We start from the raw sequence: 18826 nt of genomic DNA, 5'->3' as shown, positions 1-18826 counted from the left end.
ATCGGGCTCCCTGCTCGACGGAGGGCCTGCTTCTCCCTCTCACACTGCCCCTGCTTGTGTTCCTGCTCTCGCTATGTCCCTCTCTGTCAAATAAATAAATAAAAATCTTTAAAAAAAAAAAAAAAGAAGTTGTTGTATAGAACTTTGAAGGATTGGTGTTCAATTTAATATAGAAAATGCCGAGAAGTCAAATGACTTGCTAAGGCTCCATATCTACGAGTGGGAAACAGACTGTGTATTTTCATATAAAGGACTAAGAAAGACGAGTGACAACAGTATGGGTGGTTCATCAAACTGCCTCACAACAATCAAACGCCAATAGTAATGAGGAAAGGCTAAAGTAGGAAACACAAAAATATATACGTAGACCCACACACACACACACACACACAAAAAAAAAACCACAAGAAAGTAAAATTAGGGCGCCTGGGTGGCTCAGTTGGTTAAGCGACTGCCTTCGGCTCAGGTCATGATCCTGGAGTCCCGGGATCGAGTCCCGCATCGGGCTCCCTGCTCGGCAGGGAGTCTGCTTCTCCCTCTGGCCCTCCCCCCTCTCATGTGCTCTCTCTCTCTCATTCTGTCTCAAATAAAAAAATAAAATCTTTAAATAAAAAAAAAAAAAGTAAAATTAGTAAGCATGTCATACTCTAAAACCTTTAGCTCTCCTCCAGTGATTTCAGGCACAGGTACAAGACAAGCAGTCTCCTACAAGACGATTATCCCAAGAGGTAGCATACTGTATATTCTAAAAGGAATTAACTGCTCCCATTCTAAACTTTCATTAGCAGGAATGCTCGCTAAGATAGGAAGCAAAACAATACATTTTTCTCTTACCCCTAACCAAAAACACCCTTTTATTTCTACAGATATATTTACATGTTTAGATGTACTAACAACACTATTAGCTAACACTCAAAAACAGCTTAAGCTGGACATCTAAACATCTACCATACAAAAACACTCCTAAAATGTGCAAAAAGTGGCATGCCGAAAAAAGGCTGTCCACCAGCACATCCTCTCATGGCCCACCCAGCTTGCTCCCATTGAATCGTGTCCGTGAAGCTTACATAAGTCACTTAACTTAAAGCCAAGTAGACTATTATTTTACTGTGACTGACTAGGTTTTCAATAAGAATGTTCTCACGTGTAACTGGTAGAACAAACTAAAGTTCAAATTTTAAGAGTACAAGAAACTTACAGGATTAGCACTATAAAGAAGGGGGGAGCATCAGCATTTCTCCCTTCTCTTAAAAACTTTTTGTAGCTTTTCAACAACTGTGAAACATGAATCAAAAAGGCGATCTGCTATAAATGCAAACATTAAGTAGGCCATACAAATTGGTCATCCTGACATATTACAAGTAATTCAACAAAGTCTGCAGGTTGCATATGACTATATATTGAAAATCCCTTAGACAAAGCCATCGATGTTTCAAGGGGACAATTCATTTCTGAAACAAACATATTGTGCTTCAAATCCTATCATTTTAGAACAATGCCTCAGTCCATATCTCTAAATATAGAGGATGTTTATATACTATATAAAGTACCTTTGTGTTCTTTAAAGTATATACAAAAAATGTATTACACAGTAATAAATATTTAGAAGGCTAACCTTCAAACTAACACTGTCTCACATTGATGATTAGGAAAGCAGTAACACAGAAACAATCAAAATACTGTTTATTTTTTTTTGTTACAACAAACACATTTAACTTTAGTAATTTAAAAAGAATAAATTCAAATTTCAATCTGTTAATGTCAGTTATTTTTATATTTGCATCTAGAAAAAACTTCATTTTTTAACTCCAAGAATATAGTGGAAAACTAAAAAATAGTCAGCAAAGAACAACCCCTGACATCAAAATGTTTTCATTCTTAACATCAAATGAGTGATGTAAGCCAATGCCTATAAAGCCTTCCTAAAATGAAATAATGCCAAGGCACTGAGAAAATTCAAATACATGGAAGAATAAAAAAGCACCCAAAGTATGTCAGTATAAGACTGACTCACTCTAATCTTAAAATTATTTGCCTTGGTTTCAATTTTCTGTTCCGTTTCTACTTCTAAAATAAGGTTACTAATCAGATTATAAGTGCTCCATAACAAAGAAGACAACAAAAAATGAGCCATATGAGATCATAAAGAAAGTTTAAATTCTCTGTGTATGAAATGACACATGTACAAGGTTATTTATTACAGCTTATAACAGGAAAAGACTGGACACAATCCAAAAGTCCCTTAATAGAGGAATGGCTATGCCAATGGAATACCAAGTTATGGACAAATGGAAAGCCTCATCAGGTTTCTACTTGAAACTACAAATCACAAATATTTATTGTATTATATCTATGGGGAGACACAATCATTCCAAGTTCCAAATCAGTACACACACACACCAAAAAACACGTATGAATCACTTATTTCAGGGTTATCAAATAGTATATGGTTACTGAAATAAGGTCCAGTAGGTGCTCTGTCAAGATTCCGCATCTCCAGGGCGCCTGGGTGGCTCAGATGGTTAAGCGTCTGCCTTCGGCTCAGGTCATGATCCCAGAGTCCTGGGATCGAGTCCCGTATCGGGCTCCCTTCTCCTTGGGAGCCTGCTTCTCCCTCTGCCTCTCTCTCTCTCCGTCTCTCATGAATAAATAAATAAAATCTTTAAAAAAAAAAAAGATTCCGCATCTCCAGTCAGCATGAGGTTATCATTACTTGGGTTCCACTGCAGTTTTCTAGTGAAAACCAACAGGAGACAGCCAGAAAATCCCTCAGCATATGGTCAGTCTGCCTCTTCTTCCCCTGGATAATACCCTTGTTCCCCATAAATCCAACAGTTCATGAAAGAAGTTTCATTCCCTTAAAGGACTAGGAATTAAGGAAGTCATCCATTCTTTCAACAAATACTTACTGAGTACATACTATATGCCAAGCATTATTCAGGTACCAGAGATAGATCAGTGAATGAAAAACTGTAATACAATCAAATTTCCAGCTTAACAGTTAATTTACAGCTAAATGGCTCCCCATGATAAAAAAAAATCTGGAGGTAAATGAATTCTCTTTTCCATTCCTAATCTTAATGAATGAGACCTCACAGACTCATAGGTATCAACAGGCTTTACTTTTTCAGTTCAATGTCCAGATTTTATATATACATTACACATACACACACACACACACACACACAAAGCTTAAGTGACATAAGATTACACTGTGAGCTGGTGAAAGAACTGAAATTAAAAGCCAGGTCTCTGTAGAGTCCCAGTTACATGGGTTCTTTACCCACAAGACAACAGACCAAGGTCACTATAATATATGCTGAGAACACACAGTACTTTCTTTACCGCATCTGTTAAAACTTATAATCACATATTTATGTAACTACTACTTTGATATTCTTTACATACTTATATAACTACTTCTTTAACCTCTTTCTACTATCTTCCAGTAGAACAGTAAGTTCCAAGAAGAGGGGAATCATGTCTGTTTGCTCACCAGTATATCCTAAGCATCAAGCAGGATTCTTGGTAAGCTCTCTAATAGTGGAATGTTGAGTATGTTTCAAAGGACAAGACTACTCAGCTAAAAATCTACCCTGGATTCACTTAAAGACTCCTTATGAACACAATTAAAGCTCAAACATACAAAGGTACTCAGTATTTTGAAAATGTAGTAGATCAGTTTATAAACAAAAAAGCCCATCAACACATGATAAAACCAAAATTCAATTCACAAGCGGGAATTCCCAGCAAAATCAAACTATCTGAAACAGACTTTATAACTATGTTAACACATTTTACTAATTCTTCCCATAAGTCATTTTTCCACCTGAGACAGCAAAATCTGTAATGTGTATTTTCTTGGCCAAAAGACCAAAACTCAAACTTTAACATGTCAAAGGCATAATTTTAAGGAAAAAAAGAATGTTAAAAGATTATTTAACAACATATTCATAAATCTAGTCATACCCTTTTTGGATACTTGAGGTTTACAAAATCTGTTATAAAACAGCATAAGAAGATCCCTATCACAAATTAATTTCTTCATTACATAAGACATATGACCACAGCCCAAAAGTAACACCTCCAATAAATTATGATTATAAGCACAAAGAGTTATAAAATATTTCAGTTTATATTCAAAACATACTTAACCATTAAAGACAAAGTGACTTCTTTCCTAATATCTTGGCCAAACGGAATTTTTAAAAGCTTCATTCAAGTAATATTAATCAAAAAACCTAATTTTATAGAATAATAAAGATGTTACAAACATTGCTAACTTTACCCAAGGATTTACTCTTTTCAGCATATGACTTCCACAGCCAAGGACACAGAGGATGATACTATTCTAAGCCAATGCTAATAAGCCTGACATTTCTTCAAGCTTCACTTGTAAACTGAAAAAGTCAAATCTGTTTGTAAATAAAACACAAGATCACAATCAGGTACATACAGGTAACTTCTTCTCCAGGCGAAATCTTTCCATGGTAATATGTAAATGCCTTGTGTTTGACAATGTAATGCAGTTAAGTCCCTTGAAGATTCCAGGGACAGTGAGTACATATCTGATTTAGGTCACTGTGCTTTGCACAGATGAACTCTCCTAAGTTGCTTTTATGGTACAGCCAATCACGGTCTTCTAAGTTACCTAATCTTCCAAGCTAATAACTACAACTTATACAGGGTCACAACAAAAGAGACTGGGAGCATAATACACACATTTAGTAGTAACAGAACATACCAAAAGAGAAGTAGTGATAGAAAATATCAAAAGAGAAATGTAGCTACCAGTTTTCAACTGAAACTCTGTAACAGTAGTTCAAAAGAGAGCATACTCTAAGGATATATGGGGATGGCTACATGAGGGAGAAAAAATAGATAGATAGATCTTAGAGAATAGTGAGAGTAGAAAGAGGGAACTTAGAGAATAAACTGCCAACAACATAGTTGGTTAAATCTAGCCCTTTCACTTAATTTCAGGAAGACCCAAAGATGTTTTCATCTGAAGAAAGTTTTGCCTTTTTATCATTACTCTAATATTTATACCAACTTATCACAACTATATTAATAACAAGATTAATAAATCACATTATGGTTTACAATTATTTTAACCAAAAGTATTCATATAGATAACAGCTAAAAGAGCAAAAAGAAAATGAGAAGCACTCCTCCAACTTTACAGACTCAAGATCTCTTTAAAAATTATGGAAGATTGGGTGCCTGGGTGGCTCAGTTGGTTAAGCAACTGCCTTCAGCTCAGGTCATGATCCTGGAGTCCCAGGATCGAGTCCTGCATCGGGCTCCCTGCCCAGCAGGGAGTCTGCTTCTCCCTCTGACCCTCCCCCCTCTCATGTGCTCTCTCTCTCTCTCAAATAAATAAATTAAATATTTTTTTAAAAAAATTATGGAAGACTTCAAAGGGTCTTTGTTTATACAAGTTTAACATCTATATTTACTATATTGGTAGTAAAACTGAAAAAACTTTAAAACACTTAAATTCAATTTAAAATAAAATCATTACATGTTAACAAATAGCATTTTAATAAAAAATAATCCTTTTCAAAAATAAAAAATTTAGTGAGAAAAAAGGCTTTTACATTTTTGCACATCTCTAAAACCTGACTTAATAGAAGACAACTAGATTTTCATATCTACTTCTCTAATCAAGGATATGATTTGGTTGAATTATATAAAAAATTCCTGATCCACACAATACTCTGTTGGAAAAGGGAGGAATGTTTTAATACCTTTTCAGGTAACTGTGGATATTCTTCTTTGATAGTTCACCAAATTCAAAAAGTAGTCATTTTTTTTTAATTTTATTTATTTATTTTTTAAGTAAGTTCTACACCCAAGGTAGAGATCAGGACCCTGAAATCAAGAGTCGCATGCTCTACCAACTGAGCCAGCCAGGCACCCCAAAAAGTAGTCATTTCTTAAAGGTTAGTTTGCAAGTTAGAATCTAAAACCATTTCAAATGAATGCTTTTGTACACGTATACTGAAATCCACTGGTCTACCATGCACTTTGAATGGCTCTCTCACCCATTTGTAAAATATGTGTTCACTGGGTTCTAGAACTTTTCCAAACTTCACATTTCATTATACGATATAAAAAAAAAATGCATTTGTTAGTATCATCAATAATCTCATCAGAGTAGTTCAAGTACTGAGAAAATGACCAAGTCAGGCTGGCAGATGACAAGTTTTCCAAATTTCTTGTTTTACCATGAAAGCTAGATTTATTATCATTGGTAACAAATACTACCAGTTGTTTTTCTTGAAGTGGTAGGTTCACTTCATTTCTTTCTTAGGAAATATCTGCCAAATGTCAAGTCTGAATAATCACAGTTTAGTCTGCAGTTACTTTCAAGTAAAAAAGCAGCTAGCTTCAGCTCATAATTCAAGTAATCACACCAGTGCTTTTACTCCAGACAATTACTGGTACTTCAGTATGTAACAGAAGTGTTTTCATGCATACTTCCTATTTTGTCATTCAGAATATTAAAGCCATGTGCACTCAAAGACTGAGATTTACTAAAACAGTTTTTACTTCTTCATCAAGGACATTCATAAGTGAAAATGTTTCATTTTTTAAACTGAGAACACCTACAAGGGCTGTTTGGTGCCTCTGCCTTGTTTTGAGCTAGGGGACCAGCAGTTTTACTCATCATTGCTTCTGTATCCTCAGTACAAATTCCACAACTGTGGAAAAGGCAAATAATGTCTTAGCACTATTATAAAAATAGTTTTGACCTTACAGATCCCCTGATCTCAGGGACTGGCAGAGGTCGAGGGATAGCACTTTTAGAACTACTGTAAAAGGCTGTATGTTGAAAATACAGAATTAAGAAGTTCTGGGTGAGGGGTGCCTGGCTGGCTCAGTCAGTGGAGCATATGACTCTTGATCTCGGTGTTGTGAGTTTAAGCCCCACATTGGGCACAGAGCTTACTTAACTAATTAATTAATTAATTAAATAGTTGTGGGTGGATTATATTCTTTTTAGTTTCTCTATGATATTGTTTGTTCAACAAACATTTTTAAGAATGAAGACTAAAAAGTATCATTCTATTATTCTGGGTTTCTAGAAAATAAAAATACTTAACTGACCACCTATTATGCGCTAAAACTATGCTAAACATGATGATATATACGCATTATTACATAGTACATTTAACCTTCAGATATTTCATTTAATCCTCTCAACTCTAATTAAAGCTCAAAGAAGTTAAATTACTTCTCCAAAGTCACAGATCTAGTAAGCAGTAGGTTTGGGATTCAAACCTAGTCTTTTTCAGTCCATGCTTTTTCCTCTATTCTAACGGTATATAAAGAAATTTAAGAAAAAAAATTCCAACTATAGATGATTAAAACAAAATTCTAACTGAACATGAACGAATAAAATAAAATGTCTACCAAATTCATATAAAATGTAATCTTAATTTAGGGTACCTGGGCGGCTCAGTTGGTTAAGTGTCTGCCTTTGGCTCAGGTCATGATCTCAGGGTCCTGGGCTCCCTGCTCAGTGGGGAGTCTGCTTCTCCCTCTGCCCTTCCCCAAGCTCATGTGTGCATACTCTCTCTCAAATAAATAAATAAAATCTTTTTAAAAAATTTAAATGTTAGTCAACAATTTTTAAAAATTTCAATACATCACACCCAAAATGAAAAGTATCTGCAATCAGGTTCAATAGCAATTCCTACAATAACCTCTTGAAATTTACCTCCTGTAGAAAATCTTGGTACCTCCCCACTAGTATTTAAGAGCTTAACATCCTGGTCAGCCATAGGTCTCCAGCCCGGATTATAAAAACCCTGAGCATAGGGATTTAGGTAGAAGGAAGGTGGGAAAAGGGGGTCGGGGGACAGGGGAGAGGAAAGGAAGGTTGAGAGGACCCAGGGAGGAAAGAAGGAATTAGGTACATACAAATTTTTCATTTCCCAAATTGCAAAACAAAATTAACTCTTCATCAAATTACAAAAGATCCATTTCTCCAACATGTTACCTGTTGTGACAGTATCCTGGGCACTACTAAAACCAATTCTCAGATTAAACTTTAAATATCAAGTTCACAGATTATATAGAAAGGTAAAGTAAGTTTTATTCTACCATTCTCTTGATAAAATAAAAAGATATTAACTCAACATATAAGCTCCAGAATTTTAATCTGGCTATTTCTTTAAAGATTTTTCAGCAATCCTTATTTTTAAGGCGATCTATTGAGGTACGATCAACATGTAGAAAGTTATATGTATGTAATACATACAACTCGATGAGTTTGAGGATACACACTCATAACCATCACCACCATCGAGGCCACAGACATCTGTCACCTCCCAAAGTTTCCTCCCACCCCCCCTTATACTGATTGAGTGTGTGTGTGTGTGTGTGTGTGTGTGTGTGTGTGTGTGTGGTAAGAAACTGGACTTAAGCTGTCAAAAAACCTTTAAGTATATAATATAGTATTGTTAGCTGTAGGCACTATGCTGTGTAACACATCACTAGAACTTAATTACTTTGTGTATCTGAAAGTTTGTACCCTCTGCCCATCACCCCCCTCACTTCCTCCTACCTACAGCCCCTGGCACCCATCCATTCCACTCTCTGCTTCTGATATAAGTGAGATCATACTGTATTTGTTATTCTGTATCTGGCTTATTTCATTTAGCCATACATTTACATGAATCAAAACAGTTTCCTTTATTCCCTTGTTCTCTCTGCCCCATTTTCAACCTTTTCTCCATTTCTGTAATGCAAATAGAAGTATGTATATATTACCAAAAAAGGTAGCCACATTACAACTCACTGTTATATACATAACTTGATTTGTTCCAAATAAAAAATATATCCTAAAGATTTTTCTCTATTACTACATGGCAACTTCATTTGGAAATAAATTAAATAAACTTGTACATGGTAGAAGAAATCAAGACTTACACAAGGCTCCCCAAATAAGCACTCCTTCCATATAATGTCCACTCACCAGACAGAACTACATTCTGTTTTTGTCTTATAACTGTTCTTGGTAGCTAGAGTTGTCATCATAACTTTAAATAATACATCATTTTAGGCAGTATCTGCTTGCTTTACAAAAAGAAAAATAAGGATTTTCCACACACTACCCCCCTGACACACACACACACACCTTTTTCACTTACAATCTCCTTTCCACATCTCAGTTTTGAATTAGATTTTTATTTTTATATCAATTTATTTTATATCAGTTACATTCTGTTCCATATTTATAATGAAGCCTTCTAAGTAAGCTTTGTCCTCTGGTTAATCCCAAAATCTTAAAATCCATGTTAAAAAAACATTTGGAGTACTAGGATTACTTAAACACTACTTATCTAGTTCAGAATCAAGATTTATGATTGGACTAGAAATGTCACTAAGAAATTAGTCACTAATTAGAAAATGTCACTAAGCCCCTGCTGCTCAGGTCACTCAATTACAGTCAAGTAAATCTCTTTCAATGTTAACTTAAGTATAATGAGAATACAAAGAACTTGCCCAAAAATGATAAATTATTTACTAGATACCAAAAGCAAACATATTAAAATGCAAAATACTGAAGATTCCACTATCTCTAAGATAATCTATTCCCAATAAAATCGTGAAAAAAAAGGGGGGTGGGGGACATTTTGCCTAACAAACATTCCAATATACTAAAAAACTATGATAAGCAAAATAGTATGGTACCAACACAGAAACAGTAACTAAATATTTTGTAAGACAAAACAGAGTCAAGAAACTGAAAGTAATTCATTTATTAAATGAAAAGACTTCTTTGGTTTTCCAGTTTGATGAAACAAAGTTGTCGACATCAAACCACAGGTAAAAAAAAAAATTCTAGATGGATTAAAGATACTTAGAAGGGTAATATCTAAAATTTAAAATAGTATTTTGTATTATTGGAGTGGGGATATATTCTTAGTCAAGATGAGAAATACAGGGGCGCCTGGGTGGCTCAGTCGTTAAGTGTCTGCCTTCGGCTCAGGTCATGATCCCAGGGTCCTGGGATCGAGCCCCACATTGGGCTCCCTGCTCGGCGGGAAGCCTGCTTCTCCCTCTCCCACTCCCCCTGCTTGTGTTCCCTCTCTCGCTGTGTCTCTCTGTCAAATAAATAAATAAATAAATAAATCTTAAAAAAAAAAAAAAAAAAGATGAGAAATACAGAAGCCATAAAGAAAAAGACTGATACAGATTTATTTTACTCTACTAAAAACAAATATTTCTCTAAAGCAAAAAACATCATAAAGAGATAAGGTAGAACATAAGGAAATATAGGCAGAATGATGAACATGGCATTAAATATCTATACTATAAGAAACTCTTGATTTAAAAAGGAAGTAAAAGGAATGGAAAAATGGACCAAAAATATGAACCAAGTAACTCCCTTAAGAGAAAATACAAATGACCAATAACCATATGATAAGGTGAATACTCTCACTAGAGGTTTAGTAAATTTTACTCATCAGATTAGCAAAAAGAAAAAAAATTAACATCTAAACTGATAAAGAAAGGGAGACACAGACACTCTCATAATTCCCAGTGGGCATATAAATTTCTCAAAACTTTTTTGAGCATAGCTAGCAAGAATCCATTTTTTTAATCTTTAAGGATATTCTTCGTGCAACAGTATCACTCCAGAGTATCTACTCCAGAAATAAAAGCACCAAAATACAAAGATAAGGTCAAGCATGCTTACTATTCAAACTGGCAAAAACAGAAAACCACCTGAAAGTAAATAAAAAGGAACAGCTAATTACCATTACATATTAGTAAGACACAAAGAATGAGACAAAACCTGAAGGTTCCACTCAACAGATACCAGTTAATATATTAAGAAAAAAGCAAATTGTAGAATTATGTTTAATATGATCACATTTTTATGTTTTACAAAGGATAAAACATATTTGTGAGTAATTATTTCTATGAACATGAAGTATAGGAGGATGATATATTGGTTGGTCTGTTTCAACAAAGATCACGCTTCTCTAAAGATGTTAAGTATCTATTAATTCAACATATAGTATAAGATTTAATATCAAAGATAATCATTAAAGTCACTGAAAGTGAAAAATTATCATTTTAGTCAATTCTTCAAAACTGTGATCAATTCCAAGGCACCTGGGTGGCTCAGCCCATTAAGCATCCAAATCTTGGTTTCAGCTCAGGGTATGATCTCCCTGTTGTGGGACTGAGCCCCACATCAGGCTTTGTGCTCAGTGAGGAGTCTGCTTCAGATTCCCTATCCCTCCCACCCTCTCACACTCTCTCTCCCTCTCAAATAAAAAAAAAAAAAAAAAAACTGTGATCAATTCACGTTTTAATAGACACAACTTTTTTTTTTAAGATTTTTAAATTTTTATTTATTTGACAGAGAGAGAGACAGCAAGAGAGGGAACACAAGCAGGGGGAGTGGGACAGGGAGAAGCAGGCTTCCCACAGAGCAGACAGCCCAATGCGGGGCCCGATCCCAGGACCCAGGATCATATCCTGAGCCCAACACAGACGTTTAATGACTAAGCCACCCAGGCGCCCCTTAATAGATACAACTTTGATAACAAGGCAAGTAACATTTCAAAAGTACATTTCATGAGGTCAAAAAATGGTTAAAATTTTTCAGCACATTCCTATTTTTTTAAAATGAATTTGTAGGGGAGCCTGGGTGGCTCAGTTGGTTAAGCGTCTGCCATCTGCTCAGGTTATGATCCCAGAGTCCTGGGATCTAGTCCCACATTGGGCTCCTTACTCAGTAGGGAGCCTGCTTCTCCCTCTGCCTGCCCTTCCCCCTGCTTATGCTCTCTCTCTCTGTCTCTGACAAATAAATAAAATCTAAATAAATAAATTAATTAATTAATTCAGGAAAAAAATAATACTAAAAATTCTAATTGTGAATTTCAACCAGCCCGAGGGGGGAAAAAATCTAGAAATTTAAGTTTGGTGGAGAACTGTACAAGAATCAAAATGGTTTTAAAAACACGTAATATCCACCTAAGTTCCCTTTACAGTCACCTTTTCAGTATAGCAATTCCCCCCACCCCCTTATCAGCAGGGGATGCGTTCCAACACCTCCAATAGATGCCTGAAACCACAGATAGTGCCAATCCCTACATATACTCTGTTTTTCCTATACATATATAGCACTGATGAAGTTTAATTTATAAATTAGCTACAGTAAGAGATTAAAAACTCAAAACAATTGTAACAATATGCTGTAATAAGTTATATGAATGTAGTCTTTCTCTGAAAATCTTATTGTACTGTATTCGCCCTTCTTGGGATGATGTGAGATGATACAATGCCTACGTGATGAGATGAAGCGAGGTGCATGACGCAGGCATTGGGATGTGTGTTAGGCTACTACTGACCTACTGACAACAGTCAGGAGGAGCATCTGCCTCTAGACCTCCATCATGGAAAGCGGAACTGTTGATGGGTGGGACTAACGTAGAGGAACACAACACCGGGGTATTGCTAATGATGTAGATAATGCTGCAGACATAAAGCAAAGGACCCCGTAAAGTTTCTTTATCTGGCCAGAAAAAGGTGGGGTGCAATTTTTTCCTAATTAAGAGAAAACATGTTTTAAATTCTTTAATTTAAAATTGCTACATTCTCTTATTTTCCTAAACTCTTAAAAAATAGAGGTGTGAGAAGAACAATCTCCTTTAACAATGATGGACAGGAATTTAGCAGTGTTTCTTTCCTACTACACATGGACATACACTGTGGTCATTACTAGCTTTTATGGTATCAGAGATAAAAGTAACAGGTATTATTTATTAAAACTTTCTATATGCTTTACATACATTCTTTCATTTACTACCCTAAACATTTCTAGGGGTAGGTATTACTACCCCAAATATATATAAGAAACTTAGGCTCTAAAAGGTTAAGTAATTTTCCCAAAGTCCCACAGTTCACACTTAGGGAAGCTAATAAATCATGCCCATTTGCCTCCAGGGACCATGCACTTTTCAGGGGGCCACTTACAAACCTTATTTTTAATTCTCACAAGAACTCTGTAAGGTAACATAGCTAATCATTTTCCCATCCAGAGCCATCTGATTTCAAAGCCTATGCTCTTTCCACTAGGCCATATATCTTACCCTAAGTTCAACTACATATCATTTTATTTGTTCTACATATAATTTTAATTGCCTATATGCCTAATTTAGGGAATTGTAAGTAAAATATAAAGTACTCAGTCACAAAAACATTCACCTAATTATTCTAAAATACTACTTTAAATCTTTTAGAAATTTGGTAACAGCCATAAAATAACTATCATCAAAAGCAAAAACTTTCGGCGCCTGGGTGGCTCAGTTGGTTAAGCGACTGCCTTCGGCTCAGGTCATGATCCTGGAGTCCCGGGATCGAGTCCCGCATCGGGCTCTCTGCTCGGCGGGGAGTCTGCTTCTCCCTCTGACCCTCCCCCTCTCATGCTCTCTCTCTCTATCTCTCATTCTCTCTCTCAAATAAATAAAATCTTTAAAAAAAAAAAAAAAAGCAAAAACTTTAACACAATAAATCAGCATCAATATTATAATAAATTTATGGGGATATTATTTCACTTTGGTTTCCACAGAAAAATTTGAAGAGCCAAGAAAAGAAAAAAAACCGTAAGACAAAAACAGGTCTCATGTTTCAGAGAGATGCATAATCATTCCACACCTTTCACCATTGCTAAATATCATTGCTGAGTTCACCTTGCTTAATTTGGGCAACCAATTCAGTTTTCACCAAGTATCAATCTTCATCAACATATAAGATCGCCATCTGGTGGCGATCATTAGACATGCGGAATGTCTAATGATAATGGAGAGAACCACTCTAAATTCATGTTCTACGCAGGAAATTCTGGGTTTAAAAAACTTCCCTTGGAGCTGCTTTAAGAAATCTGAACATTAATTTCATTCAGATCAGAAGGTAAAGAACTACTGAGTAAATATTCCATTTATATATTAGAATATTTAAGAAATAAGAGCTATATTTTTCATATGGGCATTTTATATGTACCACCGAATAATCAATGGGTTACAGTGAAACAGATTTACAATCATTTTTTAAAAATTATTACGGGCGCCTGGGTGGCTCAGTTGGTTGAGCGACTGCCTTCGGCTCAGGTCACGATCCTGGAGTCCCTGGATCGAGTCCCGCATCAGGCTCCCTGCTCAGCGGGGAGCCTGCTTCTCCCTCTGACCCTCCCCTCTCTCATGTGCTCTCTCTCTCATTCTCTCTCTCAAATAAATAAATAAAATCTTTAAAAAAAAATTATTTCAAATACCTACAGCATTTCAGGAGTTTTGTTTTTAAACATATTTTGAGGTATATCTATAACTTCATGAGAATTAAACAGTTGAAGAATCTAGTTCACAAATACAGTTTCCTATAAGGTAAAAACTGTTTTATCAGAAACTTTCCAGGGGTGCCTGGCTGGCCCAGTTGGTGTAGCATGTGACTCAGGATCTTGGGGTCATGAGTTCAAGCCCCATGCTGGGTGTTGAGATTACTTAAATAAATCTTAAAAAAAGAAAAAAGAAAAAAAGCTTTCCAGAAAAAAATACATCATCATAAAAAGTAGCAACTCTTCTACGGAAAGTATCTTTTTCTTAAGATTAATACTTCACATTTAAATGCTAGGGACAAAGGAGATATAGTTCAATTTATATCTGCACTGAGAAAATATTTAGTTGTAATACTCCTAAATGTTAATTACAAAGAATTTTTCATTCTTGTAGGTCTCATTTGGACTACTGTTAGTTAGGAAAATGTATCTAAGAAATCAAAAAATATTCTGATTGGTCAGAATTAAAATATAACTAAAACTGGTTTAAATATAGGAAAATTACCAAAGTTAAAATATAGATTAATATAGTGAACTCAGATATATTTAAACACAGGCTTCCAGTAGAAATGACCTCCTCTCTCACTCCCCCCGCAAGCATTCAAAACCAGTGCAGGGTAACTTCTCTAACTCCAAAATCTTCTCTCTTTTGAACCTTTTAACCTTTTTGCTCTATGATCCTTGATTCTATATAACAGATTCTACATATCAACTTGGGCACCATTGATATTTGGGGCTGGACACTTGTTATGTAGGGGGAGGTCCCATACATTGCAGAATGTTCAGTAGCATATCTGGCCTCTACTTACTAGACACCGTAACATAGAAATGCCCTCTCCCCAGATGTGACAAACAAAAATGTCTCCAGGAATGCCAAATGTCCCTTAAGAGGCAAAAACACACCCCAACACACAAACCCATTGAGGAATCACTGCTTTAGCTCCACTGGGAGCTACTACTTATTTCTTTAAGATCCTATAAAGCAAACCAACAAAAGCTACCAGATTCTTCCTCAAAAGTCATCATAAACGCCCACATAGTAAAGCCCTCAACCTTTTGTAAAAGCTGCATTTAGCAATGAACACTACAGGCAGAAATGCATCTTGAACTTGCATTTAAGATTAACAGTTTTACTGAAAGCTATCTGTTCTCAGTGTATTCCTACTGTAGTTTTGATATAATACTTTTAAGTAAATAAAGTCAGGATGAAAATATTTTTACATACACATATCTTTTTTTTTAAGATTTTATTGATTGATTGATTGATTGATTGACTGACAGAGAGAAACACAGCGAGAAAGGGAACACAAGCAGGGGGAGTCGGGGAGAGAGAAAAGGCTTCCCGCGGAGCGGGGAGCCCAATGCAGGGCTCAATCCCAGGACTGAGCCGCCACCCAGGCGCCTACATACCCATACTTTTAAGATACTGCAAAAGAAGCCCCTCAGGCCTTTCTTATTCGCCTAAACCTTTGAAATACAGAGCACCTCCATAGTAACTCCTTCAGATCAACTGAATATACTAGAAAATCATCATAACTTGTCCCTGGTATGTATTTCACCACAAGGCAGTTATTTGGTTAATCTATTAAATTAAAATTCTTAGTCTTAACCTTGCTTAGAAGGATTGAGACTAGAGTCTATCAGCTTGATAGCAAAAATTAGGGGAGACTGAAGCAGAGGCATGCAGAAGCTAGGAGTGACATCAAGTAGCACCTCACAAAGCAGACACATGTGGGAAATGAGGAAGAGGAAGATGAGACAGAGCTGAACTCGGAAGCCACCTTTCCCTCTTTCTGAAGCATGTGTGCAGCTTTTCCTGGATCCAGCAAAAACTCCATATACTTACAATAAAGATCTCTTTAACTATAACAAGTTTAAATAGATTTCTGATCCCAGGCAACCAAAAGGACCCTGCCTGGAATACTCAAAACAATTCTATTTGTTTTTACTTACCAAGGCAAAAGCTCCATTATAAACAGCAATAGTTTAAAAAATTAAGATTAAAATGTTGCCAAATTTAATTTTTATGCAGATAAACTGGCAGATCTTTACCAATTACAACAGTTGTTGCAATTCTCTGATACTAGATCTTTTTTAAAGATTCAAGCAATATTTATCTTTCAAATGGCCCAAATTTGAATAAAATTAATACATCAGACAATTATCAAGTTCAAAAGCATATCATCTAACTTTAAGTACTTTAAGCAACTTCAACTGAATTCAAGCAAACACTATGGTCATTTTATTTTGCATTCTCCCAATATTTTCCGTATTTGTTCTCTAATTTTTATGGGACTAAAAATAAAGGTTCCTTCCAAGAGTAACTCACTTTATGCTTACAGAAGGCAGGGAAGTAAAGAAAAACTATTTGAGGTCATCAAGGGACTTGACAGATCAAAAAACTGGGTTTGGGTCTATCTCTTCTCTCTCCCAATATTCACTAACATGACAGTAAAGCAATTTTTTAAAGGATAAGCTGACAAGTACTAAGAGAAAGAAGAAAACTATAGGGGTGCCTGGGTGGCTCAGTTGGGTAATCGTCCAGACTCTTGGTTTCCACTCAGGTTGTGATCTCAGGATCTTAGGATCCAGCCCTGCTCCAGGCTCCAAGGTTGGCCGGGAGTCTGCTGGAGATTCTCTCTCTCTCTCTCCCTCTGCCCCTCCCCTCTGCTCACATGTGCACGCTCGCTCTCTCTCTCTCGCTCTCTCTAAAATAAATAAATAAATCTTTAAAAAAAAAAGGGGGAAGAAGAAACTACAACAAATGAGAAACATAATAAAATCTTTGGAAGACATAAAGTGCATGTTGCAATGGTTAGTGCATTTGGAAAATAAACAGCAACCTTAAAATAAGGAAGAAATAAAGTAGGACTCAGAAAGCAAAACCATGTTTAAATAATGAACACTGCATAAAATTTTGTTAATTAAAACAGCTTCTAATTACTGACCTAATCCAGTAAATTATCTCCATAAATTACATTAGTGTAAAATTAACACTAAATACTACTGAAAATAGTGCCTATATGTATATATGTATCTATACACACACACACATATACACACACACATATACATAATGTAATCTGTCAACAAGTTTACTTTGGCTAAAGATAAAACATTACTTTAATGAGTATAGATTCTAGAGTCAGATTGCCTGAATTCAAATCCCAGTTCTACTATTTACTATGCAAAATTGGGCAAATTACCTAATCTCACTGGATCTCAGTGTCCTCATCTGTAGAATTTGGACAATAACAGTATCACAACTGATAAATTATAAAAATTTAACAAGATAATGAAGGTAATGAGCTTAGAAAAGTTCCTGGCACAAACAATGTAACTTAATGTAACATTAAGTATTAGTACCATCCAACTACATGATCATCTTTACTGCTCATACTATATTAATTTCACATTTTATATTTAAGTGAAATTGAATTTATTCTTTATATATTTATCACAATTTCCCAACTAATTTCAATGTCCTTGGATATATATATATATATATATATATATATATATATATATTTATTTTTTTTTTTTTTTAGAGAGAGAGAAAGGGTGAGGGGGAGCACACATGGGGGGTGGGGAGGGAAAGAGGGAGAGAGAAAATCTTAAAACAGGCTCCATGCCCAGTTTGGAGCCCAGCATGGGGCTCGATCTCACAACCCTGGGATCATAACTTGAGCCACAATCAAGAGTTGCACACTTAACCAACTGAGCCACCCAGGAGCCCCAGAGATACAATTTTCTTTACATAGAATTTTATTAACTCTGTACACATAAAACAGATTCTTAGTGGTAAAAATGAAATATTCCTTGCTAGATAAGTTTGATACAAGTCACATATGGCTTTTTCTTTTTGTTTTTGCTTTCATTTAAAAACATGGATATTTTGAAAGGTAAAAACAAAAAACAAAAACAAAACAAAAAAACTGGTCCCAGCACAGGTAAGACACATACTGTCACTTGCCTTTCCAACTGTGGTAACGGTTTCATATGCATTTGAGTCACCTCTTTATGAATTCTAGGAGACAGAGTAAGCAATCAATAAATGTAGCCAGGAAATAGTATTCAAACCTGAATCTAAGGAAATTGAGTACCAACTTTTATACCCAAGGCCTGTTCCATGCAAATGATTTTCCATTCATTTTATACAAATTTGCATCTTACTGAAAATATAGTATGCACTATGATAAATATCCAAGTTGCCCTTGCATTATCAAGAAATTCTTCATTTGAATATAAGATTTTAAATCTATCTTTTCACTACTAAATCATTTGGATATCTATATATATTTCAGAAATTTTTATACCTATCCTTATACTACAGGATACTTTCATTTGTTCTTATTCACTTAATCATCTAACAAGTATTTATCAAGTGCCTACCATGTGCCAGGCACTGTGGAAGGAGTAGGGATATCATATGCCCCAACCCAGAGATGAGAAAGTCTAGTAGTTTCA

General features: G+C 35.5%; 1 protein-coding gene across 11 annotated transcripts in view; it reads right to left on the bottom strand.

The window, feature by feature from the left end:
- Positions 1-18826, bottom strand: part of SLC4A7 (solute carrier family 4 member 7) — a 107278-nt gene that overhangs the window by 70422 nt on the left and 18030 nt on the right. Inside the window, exon 1 of one of the 11 annotated variants that reach the window (XM_034993458.1) lies at positions 4457-5231. The exons of 6 other annotated variants lie outside the window; for them this stretch is intronic. In XM_034993458.1, the coding sequence (XP_034849349.1) occupies positions 4457-4489 (33 nt within the window). In that variant the 5' untranslated portion in view covers positions 4490-5231. Of the gene's footprint in view, positions 1-4456; positions 5232-18826 lie in introns of those variants that run through there. 4 more of the 11 variants (XM_034993509.1, XM_034993487.1, XM_034993468.1 and 1 more) reach the window with 4 other exon arrangements.

Source organism: Mirounga leonina, unplaced genomic scaffold (genome assembly GCF_011800145.1).
Source record: "Mirounga leonina isolate KUSES-001 unplaced genomic scaffold, KU_Mleo_1.0 Mir_115, whole genome shotgun sequence".
NCBI classification, from domain to species: domain Eukaryota; kingdom Metazoa; phylum Chordata; class Mammalia; order Carnivora; family Phocidae; genus Mirounga; species Mirounga leonina.
Note: the sequence above shows the minus strand (reverse complement) of the source record. Positions and strands in the feature narration are given on the sequence as shown.